Below are 16,275 nucleotides of genomic sequence, written 5' to 3'. Positions count from 1 at the left end.
AAGCATGACTTGTCCCCTTTGCTAAGCAGGATCCACCCTGGTTGCATTTGAATGGGAGACTCCATGTGTGAGCACTAGAAGATATTCCCCTTGGGGGATGGAGCCACTCTAGGAAGAGCACCTACATGTTTGCATGCAGAAGGTTCCAAGTTCCCTCCCTGGCATCTCCAAGATAGGACTGAGAGAGATTCTTGCCTGCAAACTTGGAGAAGCTGCTGCCAGTCTGTGTAGACAGTACTGAGCTAGATGGACCAATGGTCTGACTTGGTATATAGCAGCTTCCTGTGTAGATGTTGTTGAAAGCCTGTGACTGGGGCTGATGGGAATTGTCCAACAATATCTGGAGACCCAAGCTTGGGAGTCCCTGTCCTAATATCTGGGGAAATAACATTGCATTAGCACTGCATACTGATATGCAGTGAAAGTGGGGAAAAGAGTGCTTTTGTACTTGAAGAATGAAGCTTTGGTTTTTGTTCGTTTTCTTGCATTCACTGAGAACCATTTGTGGTGCTTGATGCTGTCACAGAAAGGTTGACAGTGTCTCTGATACATAATTTATTGATTATGATATAATTGAGTTGCTGACTTTATTAAGACACTCTTAGTTGGCCGACTAATGAAGAAAATTAAGTGTCTATAGACAGAAGAGGAAGAATTATAATAGTGCCCCTTTGGTCTATATTCTACTTAGGGAAAGGGCAAAAATAAAGCATATCAGTAAAAGGAGAAACCAATTTCCAATTTTGAGATGGGTTTGGATGTATAAACTGAATGTTGGATATGTATCTTCATGGTTTTAGGTGTGTGCAGAAAAAGGCATGAACCTTTAAGCTGAAGGGATTCTGTACAATTGCACATAAACATGTGCAATTATTTCTGCACTAAGATGTGTGTGAACAGCATGAACATTGCTGGTGAATATGCATATGATAGTTTGGGTATCCACATATGTGAGCATCTGTCTCTTGGGATCTGAGGTGTGCTTATATGGGGAAATAATGTGTGAATGTGTGGGAATGCAGTGAACTTGCATGCATAGGTGTCACTGAGACATGCATCATTTTTAATCAGATTCTTAGTTTTGCCTTGTATTTTTGAAGTAAAATAACTGGATTTGTGTAACTGGGAGTCTGGTTCCTCCATGTGAAGGTGGAGTTTTTCTCTTGATACTTTTAAGTGTAGAAGAGGTCACTAGAGCCACCAATATTCTGCCATCATGCATCAGAAATATGAACTAAGCCGATTCATATTGAGAATAAAATGCAAACATTTCACAGTGAGAGTACCTAATGATATTGGTCTACATACCTTATTTCCCCCTATATAGGAGATACTTTTATAGGCAGCTGCTCCATCTGGGAACCAAAGAATGTCATGCCATTAGCTGCATGGATCCCCTGGATTGCATAGAGAGTCTCTGTGTCAGTGCTGCTCTTCCTAGAAACAGCTCTCAGCAGCATGGAGACTTTATTGAGAATGGGAGGATTCACCTAGTACATGACAGTATGTACTCTGCAGAGCCATGACCTACTGAAGTGTTCTTCGCAATCTCTAGGTTCTCATTGGCTCCCCACTGTCCATTAACCTCAGATACACATTTAAAGCACAGTGGCCAATAAGGAAATAGCAATAGCAATAGCACTTACATTTATATACCGCTTTATAGCCAGAGCTCTCTAAGCGGTTTACAATGATTTAGCATATTGCCCCCAACATTCTGGGTACTCATTTTACCGACCTCGGAAGGATGGAAGGCTGAGTCAACCTTGAGCCCCTGGTCAGGATCGAACTTGTAACCTTCTGGTTACAGGGCGGCAGTTTTACCACTGCGCCACCAGGGGCTCCTGGCTGTTAGGTACACACGTGGCAATACTGTATGCAAATATTATTTCTTGGAATCATTTTCTACGGGTGAAATAAAAGGAGTATGCAGTGTGTTGCATAACGGATATGAAATGAATGAGGAGTTATTTCATTACTTGCATTAAAACAACTGAAAGCACAGAATACCAAATTACCATGCTGTTGAAGACATACCATGTCACCAGCTTTTGAATTGTGGTTGGTCATTCTACATACCCGGAAGATCATTTTCTGTGGGAAACAGAGAAAAAAAAATATTAGGAGTGTGCACAGACCAGTTGCTGTGGCTCAGTCCGAATTCAGATTTAACCGAGGGTCCCCGAACCGGTTCAGTCGAACTCACCAGTTGGGTCATCGAACGGGTTCAAAGAGTTTCATAGTCGAACCACTCGAACTGGCCCAGTTCGTGGCAGACTGGTTTGCAGTTGGACTGCTCTGTACACAACCCTAAAAGAGATGTTTTATTTCAAAATGTACTTTCTTGTTGGTGCTGCTATTTGAAAAACTTGGTGCTGCTCCTGTATATTATCAGAAGCCTGTAGACACAATTGCAAAAGAACAAAGTGAACACAGGTGTTCTAAATGCCAAGCTATTTCCAATACTTGAAAAGTGAAACTCGGAGAAGAACTTCATTACCTTTTGAATGCTCATATTTTAAATTATTGGACAAAGCTCTTAGCAATTGAAGATCCAGAGGTATTTTTACCCATTTGTTTGTGCGTGTGTGTGTGTGTGGTAAAACTGAATTTTGTGTGCTGTCTTGTCCCATGTATTAACTTAACAAAAATCAGCTCACTTTTTCATCTTAGATTCTTAATTGTGTCTTGTTCTTCTGAAGCAAGGCCAGCAATTTGGTGTCACTATCCTCAATCTCAGGTTAATTTGAGACAGTTGTCCACAAAGCCTCTAATGCACCTGTATCTGCATATTTATTACTGATTTTACAAGTCTATATATCCTTATAAATTTGTCTCAGTGCAAAGATTTGAAATAAGCACATCATAAAACCAATCCAAACCTACAATCCAGAAATACAGTAATAACTTCAATATGTTTGTATTTAAGTTTTTCACATGTTTCTGTTTCACAAATGGTGGTTCCTTGAGAAAGTTATCTTCTTGACATGGAAAAATTGCAGCAATGTGAATTTTGTTTGAGACAAATTAGTCTTAAGGCCAGACATGGAGCTCATCACAGCAATCACCAAGAAATATTTTACACACACACACCACGGTCTATTTCTCACCACAACACTCACTCACAAACAAAACCAACCACAACTCAAGGAAGGAAGGCACCCAAGTTCTCCCTTTATCAATCTGAGATCCAGCAAAATCAGATAGTTCTAGCAGCAATAGCACAATATATTATACTCAGTGCTGAGAAAAGAAAACCACAATATCAAACCTTCCTTCCTACTGTTCTGTTGTATCTCTTCTTCAAGAGAGGCACAGTAAAAGCTCTCTTACTTTCCATTTCAATTGAAATGGGCTTGTTCTGCTCTGAGTTCAAAACAGGCCCTTTGTTTAGAAGACATTTTGTTTTGAGATCATAAGATTAAAAATGGCCAGTTTTGAGTTGAAACGTTTCATCATCAAAACGTTCTGCATATCTCTAATTTTATGGTCTGAAAAACTGTGGAAAAGTAATACTAGAGGGAAAGTCCAACCGTCTTTTTTCTTTTACCAAATGGTTAAAAATGCTGAATTAAAGCACCAAAAAAAGAAAGGGGAAGTGTTTCTAGGTAGCAGCAGAGGCGGAGCCACCATTGGGCCAACGGGTTCAAAGAACCTGGGCCGCTGACCAATCGGGGCCGCCCCCGCGTCTGACATCAGACACGACGAGGCTAGTTTAGCTCCCGAGCGGGGGCCGCGCAGCCCCTTTGGGAGCTAAACAAAGGCTGGTGCTGTGTTTGCAGTGCCAGCCAGGAGCGGCTCTTCCCTGCAAAGGCAAAGAGCGGCTCTTCCCTGCAAAGAGCCACTCCTGGTTGCGCACTGCGAATGCAGCGCCAGCCTAAGTAGCTCCTGAGGGGCCACACGGCCCCTTCATGAGTTAAAAGGCTGGCGCTGCTTTCGCAGCACAGCCCAGGACCAGCTCTTCCCTGAAGGGAAGAGTCGCTCCTGGGCTGTGCTGCAAAAGCAGCGCCAGCCTTTGTTTAACTGCTGAAGGGGCTGCGTGGCCCCTTCGGCAGTTAAAGGGACCTGAACTGAGAGTCGGCCGAACGGAGCCTCAAGGTTCTGTTCAGCCAGACCACATCCCCACGTCAGACTCAGGGGCAGGGCCGCGGCGACCGCACACAGGCTTCCGGCGGTCCCGCTCCGCCAGTGGGTAGTAGGTAGGCATTTGCTAGGTTTGCTTTATTCATCATCATTCATTCAATGTATTTGTAAATGTCACATCTATAAATATGTTACAGATGTAGATGTTAACATATTTGTAGATGCTGAGTACATATATCTAATCTAAGGCAATTTACCTACCCAGTGATACAGATCAGTGGTGCTCTGTATCACTGAGTTGCTCAAGATGCTGCTGTTCAGGGCATGAGTTGAATTCAGAAGCCTTTCAAGTAACCATATTAACCATAACATTTATTTATTTGTGTGTTTGATCATTCAAAATGTATGTATTTTTAAACCTTAAAAACATGGTGGTCTACAAAGTATTAATGGCACAAAATAATGATTATGAAATAATGATTCACAAGTTCAAGAATAATTGCTCTGCTAGTATATTGAGAACTCTTTGCATGTACCATGATCAGACAAATAATATATAGTTTGTATTATGACTTGCCACTATGCACAGTTTCCAGTACTGCTGTTGTTATTTTCACTTCTTTTTGGCAGTGGCTGCTTTATCCATGTCAATATTGTTCCAAATGAAATTTATTTCAGGATGAGACTTGTAATATACTGTGGCCTGCAGTCATCAATTAATCATTGTCTCAGGTTACTCCAGAGAAAATGGGTTTAGGATTGCAGGCTTGAGCAACAATGGGTTTGGATCCAAAGGTCAGATCCTTCAAGAAAGGAGTTATTTTGGCGCCAACCCAGTATGAATTTATGAACTCGGGGGCTATTTATATGTTAACAGCTACCCAGTTGTGTTGCTTGAAGAGTTATATGCAGAATTCCATTCCTTTCATATGCATTGCCCTTTTCTTAGTTCCAGTGCCTTAAAATATACATACACATATACTGTTGTATTCTGTGAACAAAGAAACACTAGCAAATGCAATGGGTAGTTTCTATGTCTCAAGAGCAAATTTCCCTTCATAGGAGAAATATGTGGATTTAGAACATAATCACTGTTGATACCATTATGGATTTTACTAATCTGATTTGTCAGATTTTTATTTGGTAACATTTACAGTAGTTTTCTAGACATACTGTATTAACTACCTAAAAACTTTATTCAAGTCCGTTATGGAAGCACTTGAAACAGCTTTCCTTGTGTGCCCTCTTCAGTCATACCTAGAGTAACCACCTAGTATCTAAACATGCTGCCTGCCTTAAAATAGCAGTGGAGATCACATCATAACATTATTCTTGCATTTTCACATCATATTTCATATGTTTCAGTTTCCAGTGGCAACCATGCATACTGCTTTGATTTCCCTGCAGTAACAATGCTGATGGCTAGCATTTTGGGGCCTTCAATCAATCATGAACAAATAGATTTTTTTCTATTTTGATCATTCAGTTAAGGACCAATTCACACAACTTGTTTATCGAAGGACAACACAACCGAGTGAAATGCCTGTTAAGAATATCTGTTACATAAGAACATTTTTCAATAGAGCCACATTGCTAAGTGATAACATCATAAGCTGATATGTATATTCCCAGCTGTGAATTGTTCATAACTTTTTATTTTCTGCATTTTCAAAAATAAGAATTATGCTAGGTTAACTGGTGGCAGAGGATTCTGAAATATTTTGCATCTGCAAAGATCAACATAAGCTAGAATGTTGATCTTTATAAGAGATCAGTTCAGACATTGATCACAAATGTGAAGTAGTGATTCCTTTAATTCATAAGTACTGACCAGAGCAAATTTGTTTTGTACAAAATTTTGTTTTGTACGCAGTTTGAAGTAAGATCTGTACATCATAACAAACTCTCCAAAGCAGCACAATCTGGTTTATGTGCCAAGTATGCTACAAGAACTTAACAATATTTTTTCTGATCGTAGATTAAAAGAGCTTTGCAGTAGCTCAGGAAAATCTGCTGGATGGAAAACATTTTAGAAGTCTTGTGTTTTGCTTTTGCTTACTGTACCTAGGAGCTAGCTATAGTTTCTTAGATAACAATATTGCTGCGATAATGTTAATTGGGAGAAAATAAATTTCAGTAAGACGCCCACTACATAAAGGGGCTATTGGTCTTTTACTTTAGAATGTGTTGTGATCAGCAGCCTTTTTTTTTTAGAACATTTCAGCAACTCCTCAACTGTTGAGAGATAGGATCACTGAGGCCAAAATGAGAAACACTTTCTCTCCAGTGGCTCACAATATGTCAGGAAATGTTGGTAGACAGTGGAGATTTACTGCATTTTAAAAGGAGAAATTAGTTCTCAAGGGGTTTTTTTTAACCAATTTATTCTCAGTCTGATTATCTGATTTCATTATGTATATAGCAAATTGTTGCTTAACTACACAATCTTTTTTTTAAATCCCCATGGAAGTGTTAGCTGTGGTTCTTCGGATATAACTTTTAGTTATAGGGTTCCCAGGACTTTTCATTCCACATGTAATTTCCCCTGACAATAAGTTCCAGTACTGACTTAAAAGATTTCTCCACTCTCCTAATGCTAAATACTGTACTTCTAGAAAGGAGATAGAACAACCACTTCTGCTATGATGAGGCAAGATGTCTAGGCTGCTCACATGGGCTTTGGCTCAGTGATAGAACATCTGCTTAGCAAGCGAAAGGTCCCAAGTTCAAGCCCTGGTATCTCCAGGTAAGTCTAAGAAAAAAATCTGCCTGAAGCCCTGGATGCCTGCCAGAGTAGATAAAACTGAGCTAGATGGACCAATGGTCTGACTCAGTAGACAGTTTCCTATGTTCCACAATACTCTGTGCTAATTAAAGATAGGTGAACTGTCCTTAGTTTTCCTTGAAATGTATTTGTTTCTTTTGAACCTTCTCAAGTGATGTGTTCTGATTGGCTAAAAGAGGATAATACATAATTGGCCGGGTCCTCAAGTGGATTCACTCTACTTATTGCTATGCAATTAGGAATCAGGTAACCCTTTGAGGATTAAACTTATTCTTGTCAAACAGGCAGATGCAATTTTGTGGATTAAAATATATCTAATATTTGTTAAAAAATAAATACAGTTTAATAAAACTTGATTTGAACAAAAGCTCAAACCATTCAAGCCTTCGACACCAACATAAATGTTTATTCCAACACACTGCAGTTTCTGGCGTTGCTTCCATTAATACTTGACAAATTCACTTACTGTGTTTTCTTCTGTAATACAGTTTGTTTATTTCCTAATCTACTTGACTGTGTTCTTCCTAAGACTCCTAGAAAATTTGTACTTTTTCCCCTTTTATACTCCTGCACACAACAAAAGGGTAAGGAAAAGGCATTTTAAAATTAAATTTGGTAATCTGTGTTCTTATTTTTTTTTTCTTTTCTCAAAACTCAGCTCGGAAACCAGAAAGTAACTGCCAATGTGATGGAGGTAAATGCTTCACAGACACACAGACAAACTTCAACCGAAGCTTCGCCACTGCCTCCTTCACCTCCTCCTTCCATGGTATCGATTAACAGACCCTCTCTCTCACCTGACAGTGCCGCCCACGTAGCATCATTTATTTTGCCACCACGTGATGATTTTTGGCCTTCACGCTTTTATAGAACCCTGGCCCTTTCACGTTTTTCATATACATACCCTTTCCTAGCTCCTGACAGCACTATCCACAGGACTGAAACAGCTTCTGTTATGACAGACTCAGCCATGAGCGAGTACTCCTCTCACACAGTGAGCGAGTCCTCCACTGCCATTCTAGATGAGCTACAGAGTTGTAACTATGATACTACTGACCGTTCTGAAACACCTTCCCCAACTTTGAGCCAGATGTCTGTCGTGTCAGATGGCACCACCTTAACCACCACTGCTGCCGGCTCTCATGTAATTATCCTTCCTCTTTCCTCCCCCATTGTGTTAGGCTGCCAAAGTGGAAAAAACAAATACTTGTCTATTACCCCATTTAATTAATGAGCATGTTGGTAATTGTGTAGTCAGGATCTGTAAGGTCTGGGAGAAATTTTTAATTTCCTATATGTAGAAAAATGTAAAATTGCTGGTAGGTAATCTTAGTTCTGTAGAGTTGTGGTTTTTCCTGTGATTTGTGGTTCATTGTGGTTCATGTATGCCTCTTAGATAGCATTTGAAATGTAAAGTACTGTAAATTTATAGTGTGGATTTTTAATTCTATCTGACAAATAGGCAAGGTTAGTCTGAAGGCACATAAGACAATTTTGTTTAAGCCAAGCCAATCTGGGTCTCCTGAATGGGAGGCAGTCTGGAAACCCCATGTGTAACTCCTTGAGTTGCCACATGAAAGAAAGGCAGGATATAAGTGTAATAAAGAAATCAAATAGTATACTTACAGCAAAGGACTCAGAATTTAATTTGTAGGATGAGAAAGGCCAGAGTTCAAAGCAGCCTAAAGACAACTTCCTATCTAGAAGATCTGCCCACCTAGTTCCATCGTTTTGGAAGCAAGTAGTTTGGGACATGCTATTGTGCATTGAAGAGGAAGCACAAGAGCTTCATGCTTTCACTTCCTTCACAACATCCTCTTGTCCCAAATATAACATTTGATCTTCTCTACGTAGAAATTGCAAGAATTTGCCCTTGCAGCGGTATCCCTCAGACAAAGAGAGATGGAAAAGTTATCTTTAGTTGTGTTGGTGGTATGGTGTAACAGGAAGCACAAGGCATGTGTGCTGTCGTGTTTGAAGCTGCTTCTGGAAGAGACTGGGATTTTTCACGCACTCAGGGATACCCTCTCATAAAGGGTCAGTCTTTACCATTGCAGTGGGCTCTGGGGATTGCCTTAGGAAGCTCTGGGTCAAGTTAAGCCCTGAATAAACCTTGTAATGATTATTATTGAGTTCCTCTCAAAGAGAAGTGATGTCTGGAATATAAACAGAGCTGTTTAAGATGTTGGATAAATGCTTAAGAATGCCCAGGCAGAATGTTAAGACAGACTGCAAACTTGTCAGACTGATGGGGAACTTCTGTGAAATTGAGAGTGTGCCTCAAAAATGAATTTTAATGTATATGAGGAGTACAACAGTCAACATAACTTTATTTTCTACTAGCAATGATCACTGACTGCATGAAGTTGCTCCTGATTTAGCTCTTTCTCCAACTAACCGTTCCCTTTTAAGCACTTTGTCTTACAGGAATGAGTAATCTTACATTCATTTTCTACAACATGTATTATTTCTTTTTTCAGGGATGCACTTTGTCTAAGTAATTCAAGGGAACTGACTAAGAATAAATATGTATGTTTTTGATGTACAAGTTAATGTAGTCCAGAAAATGAGTGTGGTAAATTACATATACTAGTTAAAAGCAAGAGCTTGATTGTTGGGATTCATTCATTGTCCTCTCAAATGAGAAATTCTGTTTAGTGCAAAAATCCAGGCTGCATTCAGGCTGGGATATGCCCCGTATTTAACAGATTTTTGAATACAAAATCATAATATTTTAAATTTTAAATGAGATTTATGAAGGAAAAACCATTTTGACCCAAGATTGGTCTCATAAACTGATAAGAAGTTAAGATGGTATTCAGTCCAGAAAGCTTTCGGGTTAAACATTGTAATCCTAAACTTGTGAATTCATACTTAGATGTGTGAATTCCTTTTAAACTCAGTCAGACTTGCTTCCAAGTAAATATATTTAGGACTGGAAAATGTGGATGATTTCTCAGATGCCATCTGCCCTCCTTACCATGCCTGGGGCTACGTGCGCATTTGCAGCAACATACCTACAAGTGCTGGAGTAAAACAACTTGATGTATCACACAAAATGATCTTTCTTCACCTACTCCCATTGCTTTATCAAAGAGCTTTTCGGTGCTCATGATTTGTTCAGATTTCACAAAACAGCAACAGATTGAGTCGTTAAACTGCAGCTGTGCAATTGTAATAAAGCATGTCTGAAATATTTACACTGACTTAATTATTCAAAAGAAAAAGACAGAAATTACTACAGAATTCAGTAGATAGGGTATTAATTGGTGATATGCAGGCGTATATTTTATTTTTAAAGTATACACTTGACCATTGTCTTATGGTTTGTTGTCAGACGTTTGCTACAATATGTCAAGGTGATTTCAGTATATTTTCTTCATCTTCATAGCAATAGGAGTTGAGCATGTGAAATGAGGAGAGAATATCAAGAGAAAAACTGGAGAGCAAGATCTACTGCTATCTTAATTCTCCTTTCACTCAGATACTGCCTAGAACTTTCTGATACTTTCTCATAACTTGGGGATTGGGGCCACAGTTCAGAGGTAGAGTATCTTTTTTGTATGCAGAAGGTCCCAATTTCACTCCCTGGCCTCTAGGTGGGACTGCGAAAGACCTTGCTTGACACCTTGGAGAGCCGCTGCCAGTCAGTGTAGACAGTACTGAGCTAGATGGAACCAAGGGTCCGATTCAGTAGAAGGCAGCTTCCTATGTACCTCTAGCATGTTGTGTTTTATATGGGAGTGGGTATGAGGTTAGATATGAGAAACATCAGAAGTGAATACTGATCACTGTTGTGAATAAGTATCTGGCAACTGGCTGTTATGAAGAGGACAGTTCTTTCAACACTCTTTGTATTGGGATGGTGAGATTCAGATAACTTTGTGAATAGTTTAATGGGATATGGCTTTTGTTTTTTGCTTTTGTATTTTCCTTTCAGGCTCAGATAACAGTGAATGGAAATTCTAGTTCTGCTGCCAGCCCCATGAGCTACTTTCAGAGACCTTTCTCCCCTTCAGCATACTCCCCACCAGCCTCACTCAATTCAAGCACAGTTGTTCTGCAACACAGCAGGACAATGGGTGAGTTTCCCACATACAGTTTGTGTTTAAACCACTTTGAGGACACTTGTCTGTAAAGGTGTTGTATAAATGTTGCATGCATTGTGCACTGATTAGTATTGATATTGCATAAGTAGCAAGCGACGGAGCATGCCACTTTAATAAAGAAAGTAGGGCAAGGGAGCACCTTTTAAACAGGTGACCCCCTTATATTTAGCAGGGGAACAGAAACTGTCCCTATACAACTCAACATCTCAGTGATGGTTTGCCGGTATCCCCCTAGCGTTTCTTTGTAGTCTGTGAGCCCCTTTGGAACGGGACCATTTTCTCATTTCTTTTGCTATATAACCACTTTGTGGAGGGTTTTTTTAAAAAAAGTGGTATATAACTGCTGTTAACAATCACCATAATAATACTCATAGAAGCACTTTGAGAAATATCTGAGTGACAAGAAGATATCTTTTTATTGTTAACAGTTTATACTGATGATGTATATTTAAATTCAGTATTTCTCCACAATGGGAGTCTAGAGCTTTGTTGAACCAAAGATGCATATAGATGAAAGAGCTCTAAGTGGGAGTAGGCGGAATAAGGCCCATGGTAATACTGTAATTGGCTTGCCAAACCTTTCCATTTTGTTTGTTTATCATATTTATATACCGACTGATGTCTCTCTCTCTGGGTACATAACCCAAGTTACAATATAAAAATAAAAGAAAGCACTTATAGAGAATAAAAACAATTTAAAACAATTCACATAGTAAAACAAAACAATTAAACAGTTTAAATTTAGTTTTAATTAAAAGCCTGAGAAAACCAATATGTCTTAAGGGTCTTTTAAAAAGCAATCAGAGCTGTTATTTTGACAGAGATTACATTCCAAAGTGCTGGGGCAGCCACAGAGAAGGCCTGGCCCAGAGTGGCTACCAGACAAACTGGCGGCAACCGTAACCAGACATGCCCAGATGATCTTAATAGGTGGCAGGGTTCATGACAAAACAGTTGATCGCTTAAGTACCCTGGACCTAAGCCATTCAGGGCATTATAGGTAATCACCAGCACTTTGTATTTCGCTTGGAAACATATCGGGAGCTAGTACAATTCTTTAAAAATTGGTGTTATATGGTCCCTTCAGATTGTCCCAGAGACCAGTCTGGCTGCCATGTTCTGTACCAGCTGTAGGTTCTGGACTACATATAAAGCCAGCCCTGCATAGAGTGCATTACAGTACCCAAGCCTAGGGTTATATGTACCAGCATATATACTACTGTTTTAAGGTCATTTACCTCCAAAGGTGGCGTAGTTGACATATCAGCCAAAGCTGATAAAAAGTGATCCTGGCCACTGCCTCAACCTAAGAAGCCAGAGAGCAGGGGAGTATCTAGCGTGGGGCAGGCAGGGCACGTGCCCCGGGTGCCACTTGAAGGGGGGTGCTATTTTTAAAAAATTTAAAAATGGCCACCAAAAACAAAATGGCCACTGTGCGTGCTCAAATGGCCTCTGTGCGGCCCTAGGCCATGCCAGACCTCACAGAGGACATTTGAGCATGTGTGGTGGCCATTTTGTTTTCAGTTGACTTTTTTTAAAAGAAAATTTATTTTTAAAAATGTCCACCGGACATGCTTAAATGGTCCCTGCGAGAAGGCCAGGGGGGGATGGGGAACCTTAGCAGAGCCCGCCCCCCATGGCCTTTAGGAAGTCCCCCAAAGGGGCTACAGGTTTAAAAAAATAAATAAATAATAATTAATATAATATAAGTCACTGTACACATATTTAGTTTGGCACTATGTACAGAGTATCAGGGCTTGTGAATACTGAGCTGAAGCTTATGGCTAATTCATTTGCTCTTACTTTGCTCCTTTTGATAAATGAGTTAAATGTGATGTCTTACTAATATGTCTATTAAAGGTGAGTTTGTCTTTGAATCAGTGTTAAATCCTTCGTATTAAGGCCCACTGGGAGTTTCTTGCTCCAGCAAGTATCATGGCTGAATGGGGATTTGAACTCAGGTCTCCCTGGTCCTAGTCCAGCATTCTAACTACTACACCACACTGGCTCTTTACCATCCAGAACAGGTAGATCAAAACCATCTCTCGGGTCTCCATCCCACACCCCAAACAATCAGTACCTCTGTCTTATTTGGATTCAAGTTCAATTTGTTATCCCTCATCCAGTCTATTTCTCTCTCCAGGCAGGCATTTAGGGAACTAATGCCATTTCCTGATGAAGTTGATAGGAAGAAATAGATCTGGGTGTCATCAGCATATTGATAACACCTTGCATCAGATCTCCTGATGATCTCTCCCAGTGGTTTCATGTTGATGTTAAAGAGCATTGGAGACAATATGGAGCCTTGTGGAACTCCATACAGTAACTCTCATTTTGCAGAGCAACAGTCTCCAAGTGATACCATCTGGAATCTACCCAAGGGGTAGGAACTGAACCACTGTAAAACTGTGCCACCTAATCCCATCAACCATGGTATGCTTCTGGGTTGCCTGAGGGAGGCAATCCAGAAGGATAACATTGTCGATGGTATCAAAAGCTGTCGAAAGTTCCAAAAGGATCAGCAGATTCACACTCCCTCTGTCAATATCTAATTGGAGATTATCTGTCAGGCTAATTGATGCAGTCTCAATCCCTTAGCCCGCTCAAAAGCCAGTTTGAAATGTGCCTAGATAATCAGTTTACTCTAGGACTGTCTGGAGTTGAGAGGCCACCACCCTCTCATCCCCACCCACCCAACCATGGGAGAATAGAGACGGGCCTGTAGTTGCATAACTCTGAGGGGTCCAATATTTTCAAGTATGGTCTAATGATAGCCTCCTTAAGACATGGAGGCATCCTACCCTCCCCGCCCCCGGAGAAGTATTTATGCTGTTTACCAGACCCTCTCCAAAAATCTGATTGTTAGATAAGTGGGCAAGGGTCAAGAGAGCAGCTTGTAGAACACACAGTCTGAAACAGCTTGTCCACATTCCCAGGAGTCACCAACTGAAAGTCTGACCACATAAAAGGAGTTGCTGGATACCTCCATAACAGACTCTGCCCTAATTGTCAAATCCATCCTTAATTGTAGAATCTCTTTGTCTGTGAAAAAGTCATTAAAGGTGTCACATTGGGTAGCCAGTGGTTCAAAATTTGGATTCAAGGAGGAGGGGGCTCGTACTAGACTACTCCACTGGACATGAACTTGTGAATGCAGTGCAGGCAGAAAAGAATTGCTCCTTTGCTGCACATATTGCCAGAGCATAGATCTTCAGTGTGGATTTGATTCTAGTCTTTCTCCATTTGCAGTCTAGTCATCTACCTTGCTGCTTCAGCTCCCATCATTCGTCTGAATACCCTTGCTCTTGAAACCATATTGTCACCTTATTTTAAAATACTCATAACTTAACCATTGTTCTTTTGTAAATTTGGGAGAAGGCTTTTCTAGGAGAAAGTCCTTAGTGAGTTTAATGGCTTCAGGCCTTATGTTGCATGCTTATGATGACTCAAACAAACAAGCCATTCCATGTATTATGGATGAAGACAGAAGTCATTCAAACTCCCTTGCCAGGCTGAACTATAATAACATTTATTTCTGTTGCCAGTTATGGAAATACTTTAAGACCAATCTCTCCAACTCATATTTGATTACAGTTAACCCATGTTTGATTACAGTAGCAGAATTGTACCAGAATTAATATTATGTTAACTATTTCATAAATAGTTTTCAGGTGGAGTGCTTTTATGTTTGTAGGGTTTGTTAATAAGTATCTCATTGGAACAGATTGTTACATAATGCAGCCTATAGCCTGAATCTAAAGTGTCATATTGAACTTGCAAATCTTCAAAACAAGAGAGAGCCCTTTGGTTACATCCATACTAAAAATCATATTGATGCAGGCTGATGGTTTTTGCCATTTTTTAATTGTATGGTTACTATCCATTTGTTTTCTAAATTTAGTATTATGCATATTTGGAGTAAGGCCCCAGATATTCAAGACACCATATCATGTATGTTGAGTGCTAAATTATTTAAGGATTTCTAAATTTAAACAAACAGGGAGGTGATATATTTATAATGGTCCTGCTAGACATGTGGAGGTTTCTAGTGGGAATAAACTTAATTAAATACCCTTGAATTAATTAAATATTTGCTTTTCTCTCCTTTAGAAGTTTCACATCACTAGGGTTGTGCACAAAACTGGCTGGATGGTTCGAGTCCAAATTGGACTTGAACCAGACCAGGCCAGTTCAGTTTTGCCCCCCTCAAACCCTCCCAGTTTGGTTTGGCTTGGGGTTTGCAAAAAAAAAATTAGAATTTTATTTACCCCCTCTGGGGGGCTTCTCAGAGGCCACAGGGGGTCCCCAGAGGCTCTCCCACAGGCCTCTGTTTCGCCTTAAATCACCCTGTTTGGGCAGTCCGGCCCTTTCCAGGCCTTTCCTCCATTGCGGTGGCCATTTTGGAGGCCACCACGCATGCACAATGGGCCTCTGTGTGGCCTGGGACATGACCCGGCCATGCAGGTGCCCATTGTGCATGTGCAGTGGTCTCCAAAATGGTCACCACTATGGGGCAAAGGCCTGGAAAGGGCCAAAGACCTCCCAAAATAGGCGATTTAAGGCATCAGAGGCTGGTGGGGGAAGGGGGACCTCCAGGGAGATGCCCCCCCCCCGAAGCCTCAGAAAAGCCCTTTGGAGGTGATAAGTAATAAATAAATAAATACACAACTTTTTATAACTTCGAACTCCCAAAAAGGTCAGGGGGTTCTGTTCGACGTCAAACCCATGCCCCCAAACCAGGGGTGTTCAGCTTTTCATCAAGCCTTCAAACCAAACCAGTTTGATATCGAACTGGTTTGCACATCCTTACACATCACTACCAAATGAGAGGTCTGATGACCACTGGATATTCCTGGTTATGTACATATTTGGAGTAGTGTGGCATACCACTCAGTGGTATACCATCCACTGTGGTATACCGTCAGCTCAGTCTCTCAGTCCCTAACTTAGCTGATGGACTTGGTCTCAGACTTGGTGTTGGAGTCCCCCAGGCTTGTGGTGCTGGGAGACTTCAATGTTCACTTTGGGACCGATTTGTCCAGGGCGGCTCAGGAGTTCATAGCGGCCATGACAACTGTGGGCCTATCCCAGGTGGTCTCGGGGCCAACACACATTGCTGGTCACACGCTTGATTTCGTCCTTCACTCTGATCAGGGTGGTGTTCCGTGGGTGGGGAATCCTGTGATTTTCCCATTGTCATGGACGAACCACCATCTGGTTAAGATTAGACTCATAATCACTTCCCACCTTCGCAGGGACAAGGGACCTATTAGGATGGTCCATCAGAGAAGGTTATTG

The 16,275-nt window shown here is 40.7% G+C and overlaps 1 protein-coding gene across 46 annotated transcripts in view; it reads left to right on the top strand.

Annotated features, from left to right (window-relative positions):
• The window catches only part of SORBS2 (sorbin and SH3 domain containing 2), a 395,454-nt gene that overhangs the window by 263,466 nt on the left and 115,713 nt on the right, over nt 1–16,275 (top strand). For 23 of the 46 annotated variants that reach the window (XM_053254397.1, XM_053254401.1, XM_053254440.1 and 20 more), the window contains 2 exons: nt 7,527–8,012; nt 10,809–10,950. In XM_053254397.1, the coding sequence (XP_053110372.1) occupies nt 7,527–8,012; nt 10,809–10,950 (628 nt within the window). The remainder of the gene's footprint in view (nt 1–7,526; nt 8,013–10,808; nt 10,951–16,275) is intronic. The other 23 variants (XM_053254425.1, XM_053254426.1, XM_053254419.1 and 20 more) reach the window with 3 other exon arrangements.

This window comes from Hemicordylus capensis, chromosome 5 (genome assembly GCF_027244095.1).
Source record: "Hemicordylus capensis ecotype Gifberg chromosome 5, rHemCap1.1.pri, whole genome shotgun sequence".
NCBI classification, from domain to species: Eukaryota; Metazoa; Chordata; class Lepidosauria; order Squamata; family Cordylidae; genus Hemicordylus; species Hemicordylus capensis.
The sequence above is the reverse complement of the archived record's forward strand: the minus strand, read 5'-3'. Positions and strand labels throughout refer to the sequence as shown.